The following is a 17,214-nucleotide window of genomic DNA, read 5'->3' as shown; positions in this document are numbered from 1 at the left end:
GGTTGCGTATTCACATATTCCCATGTAAACGCATGCTCAAAAGAGTTTGTGCATTTAAGAGTGATGGTGAGACGTTGTCATTGGCAACCAAAAGTTTTTGGATGCCAAACTTTATAGCCCTAAATGAAACGTTTGTCCTTAGACATCCGCGTCTGAAGGGGTCGCTATAGTCTTACGAAAAAAAATGTCCAGGTGTCCTGTAAACGTTGCCGAACAGGTGGAGGGACTAAGAAGTAGTAGTTCTTGGATGGAAGAAGATGTACCCGAAACGATTTAAGACGTCGAGCAGGGAAGAGACAAAAAGGTACATCTTTCATGATTTATTTTATGATGTGAAGGCAGCGGAGGGTAACATGACGTGGACGCTAACTCCACGTCTCGAACTGGCGCATCCGGCCTGACAGGTGTTAGTGACTGACAAGTTCCTTCTTCTTTTCGATAGCACGAAATGAAACTGTTCGCTTCAGCGATGTTTTTTTTAAACTTGATTTGAAATAAGCGTTTGGGTGATAAACGTACGCGCGCTCGACGGACATTTCATGAGGTACACGTTGGAGGAGAAACGTCTTCAAATGTCAAACATTCTCTCTATGATCCGTTTTGATTGACACCAATTGTTTCACTCTTTAAATAAATGTATTTCGGGTCATATTTGTACATCGCGAAAATGTATACATTCATTAATGAGTGAATCTCAGCGAAAAAGAAAAGTGTCATTTATTTCGGTATTTCAATTCCAAACGTGAAGCTCACGTATAGTAGGCCTACTATCGATGCAAAGAACGTCACTTTTGAATTTAATACCGGAAATAAGTATTAAATAGTACATTTTCCACCATATGGAGGGGTGAGAAATCCCATCACTATGTTCAAGGGAAGGTTTTGTTTTTGACTGCATGTTTTTTCACACATATCTCTGACTGTGTGTCCCTTAGTTGCTCCATGTGAAGCCAATCAAGCACCCAGGAACTCCAACATGAAGAAGACCAAGCAGATCAATGTCAAGCAGACCCTCGCTCTGGCGAGAGCCTTTCACTTGGTGTACTCCTGCGCCAAATCCTGCCTGCTCCCTTTCCTCACGCTGTACTTCAGACAGCTGGGCCTCGCTCCTGAGATGGTGGGCATCATCATGGGCACCAAGCACCTTATTTCACTGGTGTGGCGGCCCCTGGCCAGCTTGCTCGCCAAGATGTATAACAAGAGGCGAGCGGTGATAATCGGCTCCGTGGTGTGTTCAGCTGTGGCCGCCCTTGTCGTGGTTCTTTTTCCGCCTGTAGATCTCCAAACACACATCAACTCCTGCAACGGGTCGAGTCTGAGAAGCACTCCGTCGCCCATGGAGTCCCACCAAAAAGTCAGCACAGCTGACTCCTGGTCTACTGTCGCCTTTCCTGCTAACAGAACATCTGCCGCAGTAGGAAGAACTTCACAGCTTCCTGCGGTAAGAGCAAACGATACCAACAGCACGACTGAGTTCCATCCGACGACTCTCGCCTCGGTGAAGGAGAAGAAGTCGCCACGCAAACGGGACGCCGAGGATCATAAAGAGGAAGGCCAATTGGATTTTCTGTCCAGCCTGAAGGTGATGGACGTTCAACATCAGCTCTTCTTCTTGGTGCTCATCGCAGTGTCAGGATGGGAGCTGGTGGCAGCCCCTCTCGAGTGGACGGCGGACGACGGCCTGTACGATTATCTGGACTTTGCCGATGCTTCAGACCGCTACAGCAGCGCCGGGGTATGGCCTTTACTCGGAGCCGCGTGCGGCGCCGGCGGAGCGGGGCTGCTGGTCAGCCGCTTAAACTGTTTAATCATCGGACGCACCTCCAGGAGCGCCGTGCACTTCTTCTGCTACGCCGGCGTGTCAGCGCTGGCCTTGCCCGTTGCGGCTTTCCTCCCTCTATACTTGAACAAGCAGCAGGGCCGGGTGAGCCGGCTGCTCAAGGCCGTTGAGCTGGTACGCGGCTCCCGGCGCGCGGCGCTGTGCGCCGTCACCGCCCTGCTGGCGGGGATGACCCGCTCGGCCGTGGACAACTTCCTCTTGTGGCAGATGCAGGATCACGGCAGCACCGAGCTGCACATGGGCGTGTCCCTCAGTCTGGCGGCTCTCTCGCAGGCCGCCTTCCCGTTGGTGGCTGTCCGACTGACTCGACTGCTCGGCTCGGGCAGGGTGCTGGCGCTGGGGGCGGCCACTCTCGGGTCGCAGTGTTTGTATTACTCTTTCCTGTGGGGACCGTGGGCTGTGCTACCCGCTCAGCTCATGAGCTGTTTCAGCTGCGGGGCCTTCTGGTGGGCCGTGAAGGTGCAGAGCGACGACATTGCCACGCCAGGAACAGAGAGGAGTGTCAAGAGGCTCTACGACGTCTTGTCTTTAGACTTGGGGAGTGCACTGGGAAGTTTTGCCGGAGGCTTCGCGGTTCGCTGGTGCGGGCCGGAGTGGCTGTTCAGAGGGTTGGCCGCGGCTATGATGCTGTGGTGTATATGTCTGCCTCTGCTCCAGTGCAACGCCCCCCGCCACTACAGGATCAACTATTCTCGTCTTTTGGCGGCAGACACCAGCGAGGCCAGCGACTCGGAGTCGGACCAAGAAAGAGACTGGCTGGATGAAGCGATGGAAGACGACGGCGGCAATAACAACAATTATGGAAGGACGCTAAGCCGCTAGTCTGTACAGTGTGACCACCGGTAACGAATGCACCAAACACTCGAGTGTGAAGTATCAACGCAAAATGAACAACGCAGAACAGCGTCATCCGGTTTGGACAAAAGAATTCGGACCGGACCACGTTCTCTGCTGCGCTTTGTGAAAATCTGCAAGTAATTGATGCCTCCTCCAAAAAGAGGTTTTCAATTGCCTGTGCAGTTGGGCTCATACGTTTACACACCCTGACAGAATTTGTAAGACGTGCAACCAGCTTTCCTAAAAGAAAACACAAGTGACCAGGCTAAATACATTTTTTGATTAAAATCCAACACGGTATTTCAGCCCAATAGCACAACTATGAAACAAAACACAGAATTAAAGAAAGTAACAAGATGGCCACCACCTTTTGACACTAATGCTTTTATTGTTTTGGCCTTAGCACACAAATCCAAACAGATGAGTTTTTCGGTGAATAAGAGAGGAAAGGTTAGGCCCAAAAAATTGGTTGATTTGGTGAGGGTGTGAAAGCCAAAACAACGGAGCTTCACAATAGTCTGTATTATGGCATCACCACAAAAAAAAAATTTGACTACCTTTAGCTGAGTGATCCACCTTGAGTCATTTTCACTCCTTTGCATTGTCTGTTTTGTGTGTTTTTTTTTAAATGGAGCAGAGGCATCAACTGTTGTTAATGCGTAAATTGACACAAGCCGCTCATTTTTTGGACAAACACAGCAGGTTTGTAGAAAAGGCGAGGAAGGCTCCATTTTGAATCGGCTCAGTAAAATGCAAATAGCAGACGTGTACTTAAGGTGAGGTTCAACGACTGTGGACTCGTGTTCCGTCACAGCCGCTTGCCGCCTCATCCGTTTAACTGCTGGTGAACTTGGAAGGTCTGTACGGTCTTTGTGTTGAACAGTAAAACACTTTGTTCAAAAACAAATCATTTCCCCTTTGCCTCTTGTACTTGTGACGAATGAGCGCGGCACTTCAAGGATATCAACAGATGCCCGACCACAATCGCTCCCCATATGGGCGCCGGGCGGCCCCTCAAGAACCTGATGCATGAAATCAACTCTTCCATATTATGTTGTTTGCAGCGGAATTCAATCGGGGAAATTTGTGTTGAGAGAGCCCACCCCCGTTGGGCTAATGCCGTTGTGGTTAGAGCTCAGTTGATTGATAAAACAGCAGGTGTAACCGCCATTCTTTTCCTTTTTTTTTTGCAATCTGTGAAATGGCACAGACTTGCCACCGGTGAGCACGTCGTTTTAAATGGCGTTCATGTTCAGGATCAGGCCTTGTCTGCCGGACTAAATATCAAAAGTACCGAAACTGAAAAGTTTACTCGCATCTCTGATCAAAATCATTCGTAAAAAAAAATGTCGACACGTGTTGTGTTATCAGCATCTCTGGTGAGTCGATACAGTATTGATGAATCAGGTAGGTCCTCGTTCAAGGCCCAGGTGCCGAACTCACCTTTGCATGGGAGTACTCATTGTGACTATTTAATCATTATCATGTAGAAGTCACACAGAATATTCATTTGAGGTCAGTACATTTTTGGAGTTCGCTGATGGTTGTTGCGCATATCCCATCGCTGGCCTGTCGTTGCGCGCACGTGCCACTAGGCGGCGTCTCTTAGTGGTGCTCGGCATCCAGTGGGTCATCTCAAGATTCCTCAGCGTTGGTGTGGCTTCAGCATCCACGCGCAGCTCTCCCGCAATTTCCCGCCCGGTGAGTGCCTCGTTGCATCTTGTGCTGGTCTGCACTGTTGAAGGGGACTTCTGGTGACGAACATGGAATAACGGACATCATCTGAACGAGACGACACTTTGGACCAGGCGCAAATGGATGAAGCAAATGAGAAACCAGGTGATGCATGCGTTATGTGTGTAGTGGTTAAAACAACCCGTTTTTTGTTTTTTTTTTACACATGATCATTTGGAATATACGTCACAATTCATGCAGATTCTTACAAATAATTTCGCGCTATTCAGAAAACTGTTTCATTCCGTGTATGAGTTTTTCCTCCCAAATGAAATCAAACGTTTTAGCTTCAAAAGGTCGTCCTGTTTTCGTTTGTTTGTTTTGTAGACCGCATAGAGGTTTTGCTACGTTCTTTTCTGCTCATTTTCCTCACAAGACGTGGACAACATACTGTAGGCGTTATAACATTTGCTACACATTCTTTGGCTGAACGCTCGACAGAACATTGATTCGATATTCGTGACACACACACGCAAAAAGGTTGGGGACCGCTGATGAATGAAGTTGCAGCAGCACCACGTGAATGTCTGGGTGAGTTGTAGCCGTGGTATCAACAGTGACTCGATATGTAAGAGTGGAAATGTCCTTTCAGCCAAACACAGGTAATTAAAAGTAAATCTCAGTTCGACCGGGTGACTCATCGCTCTTGGTGAGCAGTAAACGAGTAGGAGGCTGTCGTGGAGGAGGTGGCCGGTTCGGGATCTTGGTGCAGTCACACCGAAACGATGGCTTCAACTAACACGTGAACTGAAGTGCAGAGACAACTTTCTCCTACTTGTCTCTTACATTTTCATATTTTGTCACTTGTCATAATTACTAACCCACACCTACTCTCCCTGCGTCGCAATATTAGGGACACCCAGACATTTAATTTGATCCAATACAAAAAAAAAGGGAATTAATCCAATTATACTCACTTGAACTGTAAATACTCCATAAAACTTTAACCATAGTGCTGGTTTATGTTTTCGCTGGTTACTCCAGTTTGTTTACATGTGCCTTGCAAGTGACTAGCAACCCGCTCTTGCCCAAAGTTGAGATACCCTGATGAGAACAAGTGCTACAGACAACGGGTGGATGGAGTTTAGCCACAATAATGCCCGTAGACTGCTATTATTGTTTAAACGGGCTCGCAATTTTCATTCGACAAGCCAACTGACTTAACAGCTTGCAGAAGTCCTGTAATTAGTGGAGCCGCCAGTATAAACGCGTGCGCAGGTGTTTCATTCCAAACATGATTACAGTTCATGTCTGCCTTTAAATGGGACAGCTTGTTGGAAAATTGACTTTTTAATGGGTAGTATACAAATCCATCACATTTTTACCGTGCTGGAGAATCATGAAGCCAAACTTTGTGTTGTGTTGTGTTGTGTTAATAAGGCACATCGGATAAATATATTTCCAAACGAATGTACGAAATGTATGTGATAGCCTCGTTTATCTTCCGTCAGAAGATGTCATCTCCATGGCCGATTCCTCAATCGCACTCGAGGACATCGAAGGGGAGCTGTTCAAAATTGAGCGACTACGAAACGTCCTCGTGCGGCGAGAGTCGGAGTTGAGATACATGTAAGAGATGTTATCTTTTATTATTATCAATAAACACAAGTCAAGATGCATGTCCAGCAATTTTGCTGGGGCCAGTGAACTATCTGCGGTACCTTTGAAATGATTTTCACCAACGGTTCCTTCTCAAGCTCTTCATTAGACATTGGAAATTGATTTTAAGACAATACACTCAAGAATGACAGTGGAGCTGCGTGATTTGTAAGAGGACTGATCCTGCTGTTTGGAAAGTCACTTTTTTTTCTCCCCCACACGCAGGATGGAAGACTTTCAGTTGTGTAATGAAATCACAAGGCTGAAGAGAGAGCTGCAGAAACTGGTTTCAGTCCCAGGTACTTTCAAACAGCAGCCACCTCCAGTGAGCGCCACTTGTGAAACGCACGATTATGTACGGTCGAAAACCGGGTTACAACGTACCTCGAGGGACATGGGCAATGTTAGAATGCTAGTTTGTTGTAACCATTAAAATGGCCGCCAACTACGATGTATAATACAATATGAGCATGTACTACAGTATAAACATGGTCAGTTACAAATACGTGGACAGTATGAAGAAGAAATGATTTTATAAGACGCCTGTCGCGTTTGAAAAGGTTCGGTCAGCAAATGACCTTCTCCAGTTCGGGATGTGCCGTGCCCCCGAAGCCATCTTTCAAATCTGTTGGCCTCCACCAACTCTGCCATGTTTTTTTTTTTTTTTTTGCAATTACCAGACATGTTTTCAGAGCATGTGCTCAGGAAGCACAACCATGTGTTAAGAAGATCGGTGATGGCCTCTGAAGAGACTGTGTGCACTGAAGCTCAGCTGGAAAAAAACAAAAAAAGAGAGCGACTGATGAATTTTCAAGGCTCTTCTTCTTTTTCTTTTTTTTTCCTTCTAAATGCACTAATGAATGATGATTCCCCCCGCCTTCCCCCATGAAGTTTGTATGACATGTAGAGCCACGAGAAACGTTGCTGTGGCAACTAAAAAGACGGACCGCAATGGAGAGTGTATCGACGAAAAATAACGAGATGGCTTGAACGTATTCATAATCGTCCTCGATGAAGACGGCAATGTCACAATATAGCTACAGAACAAAACACTTATTGACTGTACCCCCCACCCTCCAAAAAAGAATCTGTGAAATCGCGGCATCTTAACATCCTACACGGTGACGTAGGGAGAAAGAGGCCATGTTTCTTCATAGAAAAAGCCTCCCATCTTTTGGGAGCAAAACCAAAAGATTGATATTTACTGTAGACATTTTCTTTAGTGTATAAACGGATACAAAACAATATTTTCCAAGACGATAACCATTGCTGAGGAATGCAGTGTGGGTTTTTTTTTTATGGAGTAAACCATGTTGTCGTTATTTCGAGGGGGGAGGGGGAATATATGTGATGCTTTGAAATGTCACTTTTGACATGAAAATGACTCTAGTGGGGGGGGGGGTTGACGGTTGAACAGATCGAGACAAGTCCAAGGAGGATCGGATGAGGGAGGAGGAGCTGCTGCAGCAGATCGGCAAGCTGGTGGAGACCAGAGACTTCCTTGTAGATGATGTGGAATTTGAGCGGCTCAGGTGAGGTTCTTCACGCGGCGCCTCCGCACCTCGCAGGTTAAGCCTCCAAAGCTTCAGCCCCTCCTTTGTTGGTGGGGAAAAATAAGTTGAGCTATGTGTCGAAACAATAAGAAACTAATATCCCATCACTGATAGCAAAAACATGGACTATTTACAACCGGCAATGAACTAAAAAAAAAAATGTGAGGATGAAATTTGCTTTACACTTTGCCCGCATTGTCTCCATCTGCTGCGTGTCATTCATTCATTCATTCATTCATTCATCTTCCTAACCGCTTGATCCTCACTAGGGTCGCGGGGGGTGCTGGAGCCTATCCCAGCCGTCTCCGGGCAGTAGGCGGGGGACACCCTGAATCGGTTGCCAGCCAATCACAGGGCACACATAGACGAACAACCATCCACGCTCACAATCACACCTAGGGACAATTTAGAGTGTTCAATCAGCCTGCCACGCATATTTTTGGAATGTGGGAGGAAACCGGAGCACCCGGAGAAAACCCACCGGGGAGAACATGCAAACTCCACACAGGGAGGCCGGAGCTGGAATCGAACCCGGTACCTCTGCACTGTGAAGCCCACGTGCTAACCACTGGACTACCGGGCCGCCTGCTGCGTGTCAGTGAAGGGAAACTTCAAGCGCCGAAAGCTTTTGTTTTGATTCGATCAGCAAGGGGACCTCCGTTTTGCAACACTTGCTTTTTTTTTTTTTCCTTTGAAGTTTCAGCAGTTGTTGATCTCAAAATGCGACACGATCCGACGACTTCATGGATTCAAAACATTTGTTCTTACCAGAGAGAGAGAAGAAGACCGAGAAATGGCAGCCTTCTTGCAGCCCGAGCTCCACAACACTCCAGGGACCAAAGGTGAGCTTCTCACAAGCATCCCAATGTCTTTATCATATTAAAGACGTTAGCCAAGTTGGTGGAACTGAGCGTTGAGCGATGCGCCTCCCTTTCATATCAGGCGCTCTGCAAGACCAGAAGGTGATGTCCAAAGCTCCACGCGCGCCAGCACCCTTTATCTCGAAAAGTGGACTCGCGCTACTGAAAGACTGCTGCGGCGTCACGTGCGCCATCATGTAACGCATCTCGCGCATGCCTTCGCTTCATTGCGCCTTGTATGCATTTGGAAGTGATGGAAAATTCTTGGGAGCGAGCATACGTCCTCAAAGTAGAAAGACGTTTGGTGTACATGCTACCCTAATGTTGCATGAAAAGATCTTTGGACCTTCAAGCCTTTGTACGATCCTAATTGTCCCATTTGTAATGTGATCTCATTAAGTGACCCACAGGAGGGAACCGTAATGAAGTCTTTTCGTAATACGGTGGCTGTTTGGCAGGGCAATTACCGCCACTCTTATTATCAAGCTTAAGGCTGTGTGTGACTCCTTACTTTCATTTTTTTGGATTTCCTAACGGTACTGCAGTAACACAGAGTGAGTATCAAAAAAGAGTTTGTGTTGTGCAGAAAATAAAGATCGGCGTTTGTTTCAAGTACATTCAAACCCCGTTTCGTGACTTATGTGTCAGAAAGATGAATGTTACGTCGTATATCGCACGAGCATGCAATTGGATCACTGCATTTGAGGACCTTTGGCGTTGGACTCAGCGTGAATTAGATTTGTTCTTGATTTTACTGTTTGGTGCTTTCTACCGCCTTTATTACCGATTTGTCTTGCTGTTTATTGTGCATGTTAAATCGCTCCATGTACAGCACTTTCTATGCAGCAATGGCTGTTTGAAAGTGCTCGAGAAATACTCTTGACTTGACTTGACCATGTTCGCTGTGGCGAGATGTTCTCGCTCCTCACTTGTTGTCACGTTCTGCGTGGTGGTAGTTGGAGGACCCCCAAAAAGCAGGGAGGAGCAGGGTGGATTGATCAAAATGTATTGAACAAAAAATACACAGTAGTACAACGGGGAAAAAAAAACAACACTAAGTCGCAGTACTCCAAAAAAATGCCTGGAAATCACAAGTATCAAACCAAACTACAACAGGAAACAAAACATGACCCAACAAAGACTGACAGAAACTCAGGGAACGAAATGCAAGATAAGTGACGAGACAACGAGAAACACCCGGACAAGACGCAAAGGCTTGAGGGAGCTAATTGCTTACACACCAAGAAGACCGATAACGAGAACAGGTGGCGGAAAAAAAAGCTCACACGAGGAATCCAAAGCAAACGTAACCAGATGGAAACATAACAGTTGTATTCCTTTTGCCCCACAACTTGATGCAGACGCCCACTCTGCAGTCCTTGATGACTCATACAGTGGGTGGTCTTAAGAAGCATCCCCTCCTGCTCTCCTGGTTCAAGCTAAGTGAATGTCACGGCATCATCATTTAAACAAAATCCCAATGGAGCATTTTTTTTAAAATCCTGGATCATACGCTGACAACAGGAATAAAACAGTTCATTGTCGTTCACATGGCTACAAACGGCTATAGCATGAACTGCGTGGTTCACTAAAGTGCCCCCCCCCCTCCCTCTTCTTATTATATGACATTACTCCTTGGCAGGCAAAGGAAGGCCGTCACACGTGGATGCGGATGAACAGACCCGTGCACAGGCAATGGTCCCGGCTGTATTTAATCTGAAGACTAATTAGTGGGCTACTGTGTGTGAATATATAGACATGCCAACACACTCTTAATTGGGCGCTAGCGGGGAAGGCGGCTTGTCTTGCGGAGACATAAAAGAGTCCCTGGAAACGTGACATCAAGCATCGCCAATTAAATGCTTTTCCTTAAAGAGCATTGACTGTACCTCTGTACTGTCACTAATCCATAGTTTAGTCTTGAAGAAGCCGAAATCACAATCGGAGAGTCCTACCAAGAATGCAAGGCTGCACTTTTATCCAGTGATTTTTATTTGGTCCCAATGGTGATCTGCATCAAATACTCTACAACAGGGGTCACCAACGTGGTGCCCGCGAGCACCAGGTAGCCCGTGAGGACCACACCAGTAGCCCGCCAGTGCTAGGATTGTGATTTGCTCGTAGAAATTATGATTTAAAAATGCAAACATGGGCAGTATTATAGATTCTATAGCTACCTATTTAGCTATCTAACTAGCTAGCTACAGTATACGTCTAGCTAGCTAATGTTCTAATATTATTAAATTTAATTTGTACAAATGTTATTTCAGACGCGTATCAATTTGGTAGCCCTTCACACAATCAGGACACATGAAGTAGCTCTCACTCTCAAAAAGTTTGGTGACCCCTGCTCTACAACAATTTTTGTTTTAAGAATATCTCTAGTCATTAACCCGAGCGTCATTTGCGCTATGGTGTGGGACTTGAGACTAGACTTGTGACACTGAGTCACAGGAATGCTCATTGAGGGCAAGGCCGCTTGAGTGACTAGACCGACCTGTTGGGTGACAAAAAACAAACAAACAAATCTTTTAACCCCTTGTCGTCCATTATTCTATTAAAAATGAAATGACCTCTTCATATATAATGCAACAGGGGATGTATTGCAGACCCATTCCAGTGATGCTAGTAATCCGTTAGTCTAATAAACAGCCTACTCTAATGTGCTACTACAGCCAGACCAGTAATCGGATGAAAATTATGTATCAAAGTTACTGCCTGCTAAGGTATTGTGACGGTAGTACATCACAATAACAAGCGAGAGGCACTTTAGCTTTGATGATGTACTCCAAAATAGGAGACAATCAGCACTAGCTTGTGCCCGCTCCCGTTGCTACAGTGACATGGCAGCATAAATGTGGTTGGTCGAAAAAAATGAAATCCCCATAAACATTTTAGAAGCTGTGCAACCATGACAAACACAACAAACCGAAGAGAATAGACTGTTGGGGAAGAACTCGAATGATTTGGGGGAACAAATATTATAATTTAGTTCAGTGCTTAATTGCGATAGTGTCAATACAAACATGTACTGTACATCTTGAGTCTCTATGGTACTAGGTGATAGAGTATTTGTCCTCTAAAAGGCAAGTCGGCGTATGAGTAGCACTAAAAGCAGCCCCAGTGTAGACGTCTGCGTTATGATTCCATGACGCTATCCCTTTAAATTCGTGACGCAGCTCAACTAGTGGCCCACTTTGTGCTGCTAGAAGGCGGGGTGCAGCAGCGAGCTCGGCCGCCCGGTGCGTACGGCTCCCTGCCCGGTCCGGTTCTTTGGTGCTCTGCTGGGCCTTCGCTGCCTCCACAATGGAGTTTCTACTGGGGAACCCGTTCAGTACGCCTGTCGGACAGCGGATCGGTGAGCTTGTTTTCCAGCCGCTCATGCATGGTTTCAATGTAATCACCGAATGACGAGCAAGCCCGGCATCTCCGTTCGTCATTCTTCGCGAACATTCACCTGTATTTGGCTTATAATTTAGTCTCAAATGCACTCACTATGTAGCATACAGTTATGGTGTATAACACGCCATTATTTCAATCATCATTCAGTGTTTATTGATACTGCCAGACGAGTAAGAGGTGTAATGCTTGATTGACGTGTTTGTCAGCCAATAGTTAGACATAGGCGGGGTCCAAAACGTCGCCATGTTGTAAATAGATTGGTTGAAACTTCCTGCTGACCTAAATCAGCGGCAAGTCGTCATGCATTTGCATTGACTCATGCAAATATAGTACAGTTGGGGGGGGGGGGGGGGGGAAGAAATGTATTTACATGATTGTGACTATTGTGTGGCTAGTCTGAAGCTTTTTTTCCCAGTAACCGGAAGACCACTGAAAATGTATTTATTATTATCATGTAATACTACACATGATATATTAATAGTTACTCGATACATTTGAAAGTCATATTATTTCACTGTTTGTAGTGTTGAAAAGACTCGGCTATGGTAAACAAGAATGTCAGATTTCAAACTGTTTTTGTTATTTTTAAAATTGAAATACTGTCGCGCATTTTGCTTGCACTGCCGTACCACAGGGTGCTGTTGCAGCTCCTCTGTGAATTTTGTATATGGTCTAAACCAGACGTGTCCAGCACCGGGCCTGGAGGTCCACTGTCCTGTCTGCTTCCCAGCTCTCCCGCCTGCAACACACCTGATTCGGATGATCAGCTCATCAACCAGCTCTGGGAGAGCTGGAAAACAGGCAGGACTGCGGCCCTCCGCAACCGACTTTGGACAGATTAAATCGCACAGAAACACCGATTTACACTGCACATCTAGCTGTCTGTCGGTTTGTCTGTCGCAGAGATTGCAACCAACTCGAGCCTGCCGTCAGAAGACTGGTCTCTCAACATGGAGATCTGCGATGTGGTTAACAGCTCTGAAGAAGGGTGTGTCTTTGTGTGTGTGTGTGTTCTAAGAAAGGAGCTCAGGGTTGCATGGATCTGAAAGGTCAATATTCTCTCATTCCAGACCCAAAGATGCAGTTAGAGCCATAAAGAAAAGGATTGTGGGGAACAAGAACTTTAAGGAGGTCATGCTGGCACTCACCGTGAGTGTATCGCCACACCTCCACCATGGGCTCTTTTTGTTCTTGTGATGTTTTCTCAGATATGAGATGCATTTTTTCTGGCTCCAGGTGCTTGAAACCTGCGTGAAGAACTGTGGATACAGGTTTCACATCCTGGTGACCACAAGGGATTTTATCGAGGGGGTTCTCGTCCGTTCCATCATCCCGAGAAACAACCCTCCTTTGATCGTACACGACAGAGTGCTCGGCATCATACAGGTTGGCCGCTGCTAAACGGAAAAAAGAGCTATTTTGAATTTGTATTGACACATTCCACCCTCTTGTTATTTTGTGGTTGTCACCGTTTCAAGGCGTGGGCAGACGCATTCCGTAGCTCGCCCGACCTGACAGGTGTGGTGTCAGTGTATGAAGACCTGCGCAGGAAAGGGCTTGAGTTCCCTGTGACGGAACTGGATGGCTACCCACCAGTCCAAGCCCCCAAAAGGGTACAACCACTTTTTTCACGACTCGCTCTTAAACGCCACCTTTCATCTTTGGTCAATCTTTCTTTTCGGGTGCTTTCTGTGCCTCGCTGAGCAGACCTCGTCTCGGAACGGGCCTGCTGTTGCTACTGTCCCCGCTGTGCTGCTGTCCTCCAAACCTCCCCTAACCCCACCCCAGACACTTGAGCTAAAACAGACGCTAGATGGAAGTGATGCCTTCACTCCCAACCAGGTGATGGTCTTTGCTGCACTAAGGGGTTCTATTAAGACTTTTCCTTGACTTACAAGTGCTCCAATTTACGAGTTGTTGGCGTTTCAACGAACCTCCATTTACTTTGAATCAAGGGCATTTATAGTTATTAAGTAGCTCTTATGACTCCAGGTGGGGGCTCTAAAAGCAGAGCTGGGAGTCGTGCGGACCAACCTCACCATGATGTCCGATATGATGAGTCAGCTGGATCCTGTCACGGTAAAGCAAGCTGCCGTGGAGCTGCTGGAGGTACACAAATTGCACCCGTTGGGGTGTTATGATCAATCCAAGCATATTATTGCTTTCATTTTATCCAGTGAGAATACGTCTCCCGCCCTTTTTCTCGTTGCCCTTAACTGATCTCGCACTTGACGCATGTGCTACATCTGCACCACCACAACCCCCCCACCCACACATTCTCTCTCTCTTTGGTTGTGTCATTAGCAGTTGTACACGGTATGTAAGGAAATGCAGGACAGGATAGTGAAGATTGTCCCCAGGCTTAGTGAGGAGAAGTTGATTGAGGAGTTACTCGCTACCAACGACGAGATGAACACCGCCTTCTCGCGCTATCACAGGTAAACTGACCCCCCCTCCTACCCCCCCGCTATACAATCTTGAGGCAACGGCAATAACGATAAAGATTATTCCTGTTGTTTTTCGTGTAAACAAGTAGAGGATGTCCATCTCGCCTACAAACGCATATGGAGGTAGTTTCTTATTGCTCTTCGTTGCTCTTTTCAGGTTTGAAAGACAGTTAACTAATTGTCCAAACGCAACACAAAAGGTAGACACACTTTTATGTGTTTTTTGGGGGGGGGAGTTGTTTGTTTTTCATGTTGACGCGTCTCTTTTGCATTTGCAGGGCCACACTTATGTAAACCTGACGGACCTCGATGTGAGCCAATCAGCAGCTGCGTCAGTCCCAAATGGAGGCTTGCTCAGCCAATCGAAAGAGGACACTTTGTCCAGCCAGATGGCAGGGCTCAGTAAGTTCTTGACTGCCACTTGTTTCGTTCGTTTGTATATTCGTTGAGGTTTACCTAATTTAGCATTCTACAAATTTGATCAAAACTATCATCTACTTTTCGTTTACCTCGCAAAACGCTTTTGTTGTCCTTTCAACAGACACAAGGGAAGGCGATGATGTTGTGGATGCATTTTTACTGAAAGGGAATGGCTCAGCTCAAAGAGGAAGGTATAGAAAATAACACACAGAATTTTTTTTTGACGGATTTTTTTTTCTCCGGGTGTTTGAATATATTACGAGCCTAATTTACAGTTCATGTTCACGTTCAAGTGAATTTGGTTTCAGTGAGCATCCAGCCATTGGACTGGATGGCCTTGCGCAAGCGCAGGACGACACCGTGCAAAACTCTAAAGCGGTAAGTTAAAAAAAAAAAAGATTCTGTGTGTAAATTGCTCATGTTACGTGTAAGAAGTAGCTCGCTTTCTGACTTGAGAAGCAAACTCAGTAAATCATTGTCATGGTTTTACTTTTATGTTAATAAATGTTGTGTTAATACTGCTGACTGAGCTGTACTAGTAGCGGATACCGGAAACGAGACCCCGAGGAAAAAGTAGATGCTTGTTCCAATAAACAAAAATCTGACATAAACTGAAATATTGATTTCTGAGTAACTAGCGTTGAAAAATCACAACAACGCATTCAAATCGCATCATCAAATGGGAACTGGCTAATAATTAAACTATGACTTGATCTGTAAATTTTGGAACACCCGGTCTTATATGCCAGTGCATTCTTGCCGTGTTATTATGCTTCTAACAATGTCAGCATTAGTGTCAAGAAATGGATTGAAATCACTTGATACTACTTTGAAAGAATTCTCTATCTGTGCAACGAAGGATTGCAGCCCAGCCTCCTCCCACAGCTCGTCACCAAAGTTAGACTGGATGATTAAAAGGGGAATGGTGGGTCCATGTACAGGTTTTTTTTTTTCTGGGGTTTGTAGAAGTAGTAGTCGTTGTTGTTGTTGTCATGAGGTTGCAGTTCACTTTTGTTATGGTCAGTGGTTCACGTTTGCAGCCCCATAAACCATTTGGTTTGCATGCTAGTCAGTGTTAAAGACTTGAATTATTATTTGAATTGCCCTGGGTGTGCAAGGCGCATGGAAAGATTTGCTTTGCTCTGTCCTGATGTTCCATTTCCTTAGAATGTTTCTACTTTGTGTCACGTTGGGGTAGCCATTTTGTGTGTGTGTTTGTTTTGTTTTTTTGTATCGTTTTTCTTTGAGGGGGTGAGACGCTGTCATTCTTTTGTTTTGATATTTTTTTTTCTTCTCTAAAGATTCCCATCAAGCAGTCCAATGTAATGGAGGATATTGAGAAATGGCTGGAGCTGGATGATGAGGTGAGCAGTACGATGACTAATACCGTCCGTACATTTAGATGAAAATGAAACGAGGCCTCTTCAATGCGGAGGTATCCATTGCCACAGAATATTTTTTGCATTTGAATCTTGAATACAGCTCACAGGGATCATTGTAACGTTGCATTGTATTTAATTTCTTTGCACAATCACATTTGGTTTCTTTTTGTGATACAGTACGATGACAACGAGGACTCTGATGGTGTCACAAGCGAAGGTGAGCAAGGATTCAATCTCATCCCTTTTTGACATTCCGTTATTTTCCTGTAGTAGATTGTGTGTGGCTTTTTTTTTTTTGGCTAATAATGCTTATCCTCTTCTGAAGAATTTGACAGGTTCTTGGCGCAAAGAGCCAAAGCAGCTGAGCGTCTGCCTTCAGTACGACAGTCTTCCCAGGACGCCAACCACTCCGAATCCTGAGCTGCACTTCCACCTGCCGCACACGCAACTCTCACAAAGTACCTCTGCCATAAGGGACAGATGGAGATGTATTTTGGTTTTATGTATCCAAGGCACATTTGGGCATGGAGGACTGCGGTCTGTAATTACTTCCTGTGTATCCTGCTAAGTTACTTTACTGGGGTTTTAACTGGTAACAAGTGAATGAAGGCTAGAGCATTTTGCTTGATGTAACTAAGTGGCGGTAATGCAAACGTTTGCACAATTTCTATGGGAACATTCCTACTATTGAAGGAAACGTGGAATATTGATACTAAAACAACTTTTGCAACATAGAGGACTATATTGCTATGAACTCTCATTTGTGGTATCTCATGATGAGTTACAGATAATGCCTTTGTGTAAGTAGCACACTCTTAACTTATATGTCAGCAATTTCTCATTTGAAGAGTTTGAGGCTTCGCTTCAGGTTAATATTGATATCAGATGTAACATTGGTTTTTTTTTAATTCCATAATATTTCTTTGTCAAGATGTTTTAAGTTTAAATGCAGAGTTCAATTAAATAAACAACCCAGAATTGTTCCTGTTATCACCCACCTTTAAAAATTGTACTATGTTGGAGATATTTCAGTCATCCATCCATCTATTTACTAATCTGCTTCTCCTCACAAGGGTCGTGGCTGTGCTTCGGCCAATAGGCGGTGTGCACCCTGAACTGGTTGCCAACCAATTGCAGGGC

General features: G+C 45.5%; 4 protein-coding genes across 12 annotated transcripts in view; 3 read left to right on the top strand and 1 right to left on the bottom strand.

Moving 5' to 3' along the window:
* Nucleotides 1-17,214, bottom strand: part of ntn1b (netrin 1b) — a 202,036-nt gene that overhangs the window by 36,196 nt on the left and 148,626 nt on the right. The window lies entirely within an intron of this gene.
* On the top strand, nucleotides 200-2,820 carry mfsd6l (major facilitator superfamily domain containing 6-like). Of its 2 annotated transcripts, none has more exons than XM_052048792.1 (2): nucleotides 200-304; nucleotides 936-2,820. In XM_052048792.1, the coding sequence occupies exon 2, from the start codon at nucleotides 977-979 to the stop codon at nucleotides 2,660-2,662; it is 1,686 nt and encodes a 561-aa protein (XP_051904752.1). In that variant the 5' UTR covers nucleotides 200-304; nucleotides 936-976; the 3' UTR covers nucleotides 2,663-2,820. The 2 variants fall into 2 exon arrangements, with proteins under 2 accessions (XP_051904752.1, XP_051904753.1); XM_052048793.1 differs by lacking the exon at nucleotides 200-304 and adding an exon at nucleotides 345-544.
* On the top strand, nucleotides 4,061-9,046 carry LOC127589609 (bMERB domain-containing protein 1-like). 2 transcript variants are annotated; one of them, XM_052048838.1, is made up of 6 exons: nucleotides 4,061-4,516; nucleotides 5,866-5,980; nucleotides 6,236-6,309; nucleotides 7,428-7,542; nucleotides 8,335-8,405; nucleotides 8,506-9,046. In XM_052048838.1, the coding sequence occupies exons 1-6, from the start codon at nucleotides 4,492-4,494 to the stop codon at nucleotides 8,622-8,624; spliced, it is 519 nt and encodes a 172-aa protein (XP_051904798.1). In that variant the 5' UTR covers nucleotides 4,061-4,491; the 3' UTR covers nucleotides 8,625-9,046. The 2 variants fall into 2 exon arrangements, with proteins under 2 accessions (XP_051904798.1, XP_051904797.1); XM_052048837.1 differs by having other exon boundaries at nucleotides 5,863-5,980.
* Nucleotides 11,606-17,047, top strand: tom1 (target of myb1 membrane trafficking protein). Of its 7 annotated transcripts, none has more exons than XM_052048796.1 (16): nucleotides 11,606-11,781; nucleotides 12,729-12,813; nucleotides 12,896-12,974; nucleotides 13,062-13,211; nucleotides 13,304-13,438; nucleotides 13,533-13,667; nucleotides 13,818-13,934; nucleotides 14,133-14,263; nucleotides 14,430-14,472; nucleotides 14,551-14,674; nucleotides 14,814-14,883; nucleotides 14,986-15,070; nucleotides 15,552-15,617; nucleotides 15,994-16,056; nucleotides 16,252-16,291; nucleotides 16,400-17,047. In XM_052048796.1, exons 1-16 carry the CDS (start codon nucleotides 11,730-11,732, stop codon nucleotides 16,492-16,494), a joined length of 1,470 nt encoding a protein of 489 aa, XP_051904756.1. In that variant the 5' UTR covers nucleotides 11,606-11,729; the 3' UTR covers nucleotides 16,495-17,047. The 7 variants fall into 7 exon arrangements, with proteins under 7 accessions (XP_051904756.1, XP_051904755.1, XP_051904761.1 ...); XM_052048795.1 differs by having other exon boundaries at nucleotides 11,607-11,781; nucleotides 14,130-14,263; XM_052048797.1 differs by having other exon boundaries at nucleotides 11,608-11,781; nucleotides 14,130-14,263; nucleotides 15,001-15,070.

Source organism: Hippocampus zosterae, chromosome 17 (assembly GCF_025434085.1).
Source record: "Hippocampus zosterae strain Florida chromosome 17, ASM2543408v3, whole genome shotgun sequence".
In the NCBI taxonomy this organism is placed as follows: domain Eukaryota; kingdom Metazoa; phylum Chordata; class Actinopteri; order Syngnathiformes; family Syngnathidae; genus Hippocampus; species Hippocampus zosterae.
The sequence above is the reverse complement of the archived record's forward strand: the minus strand, read 5'-3'. Positions and strand labels throughout refer to the sequence as shown.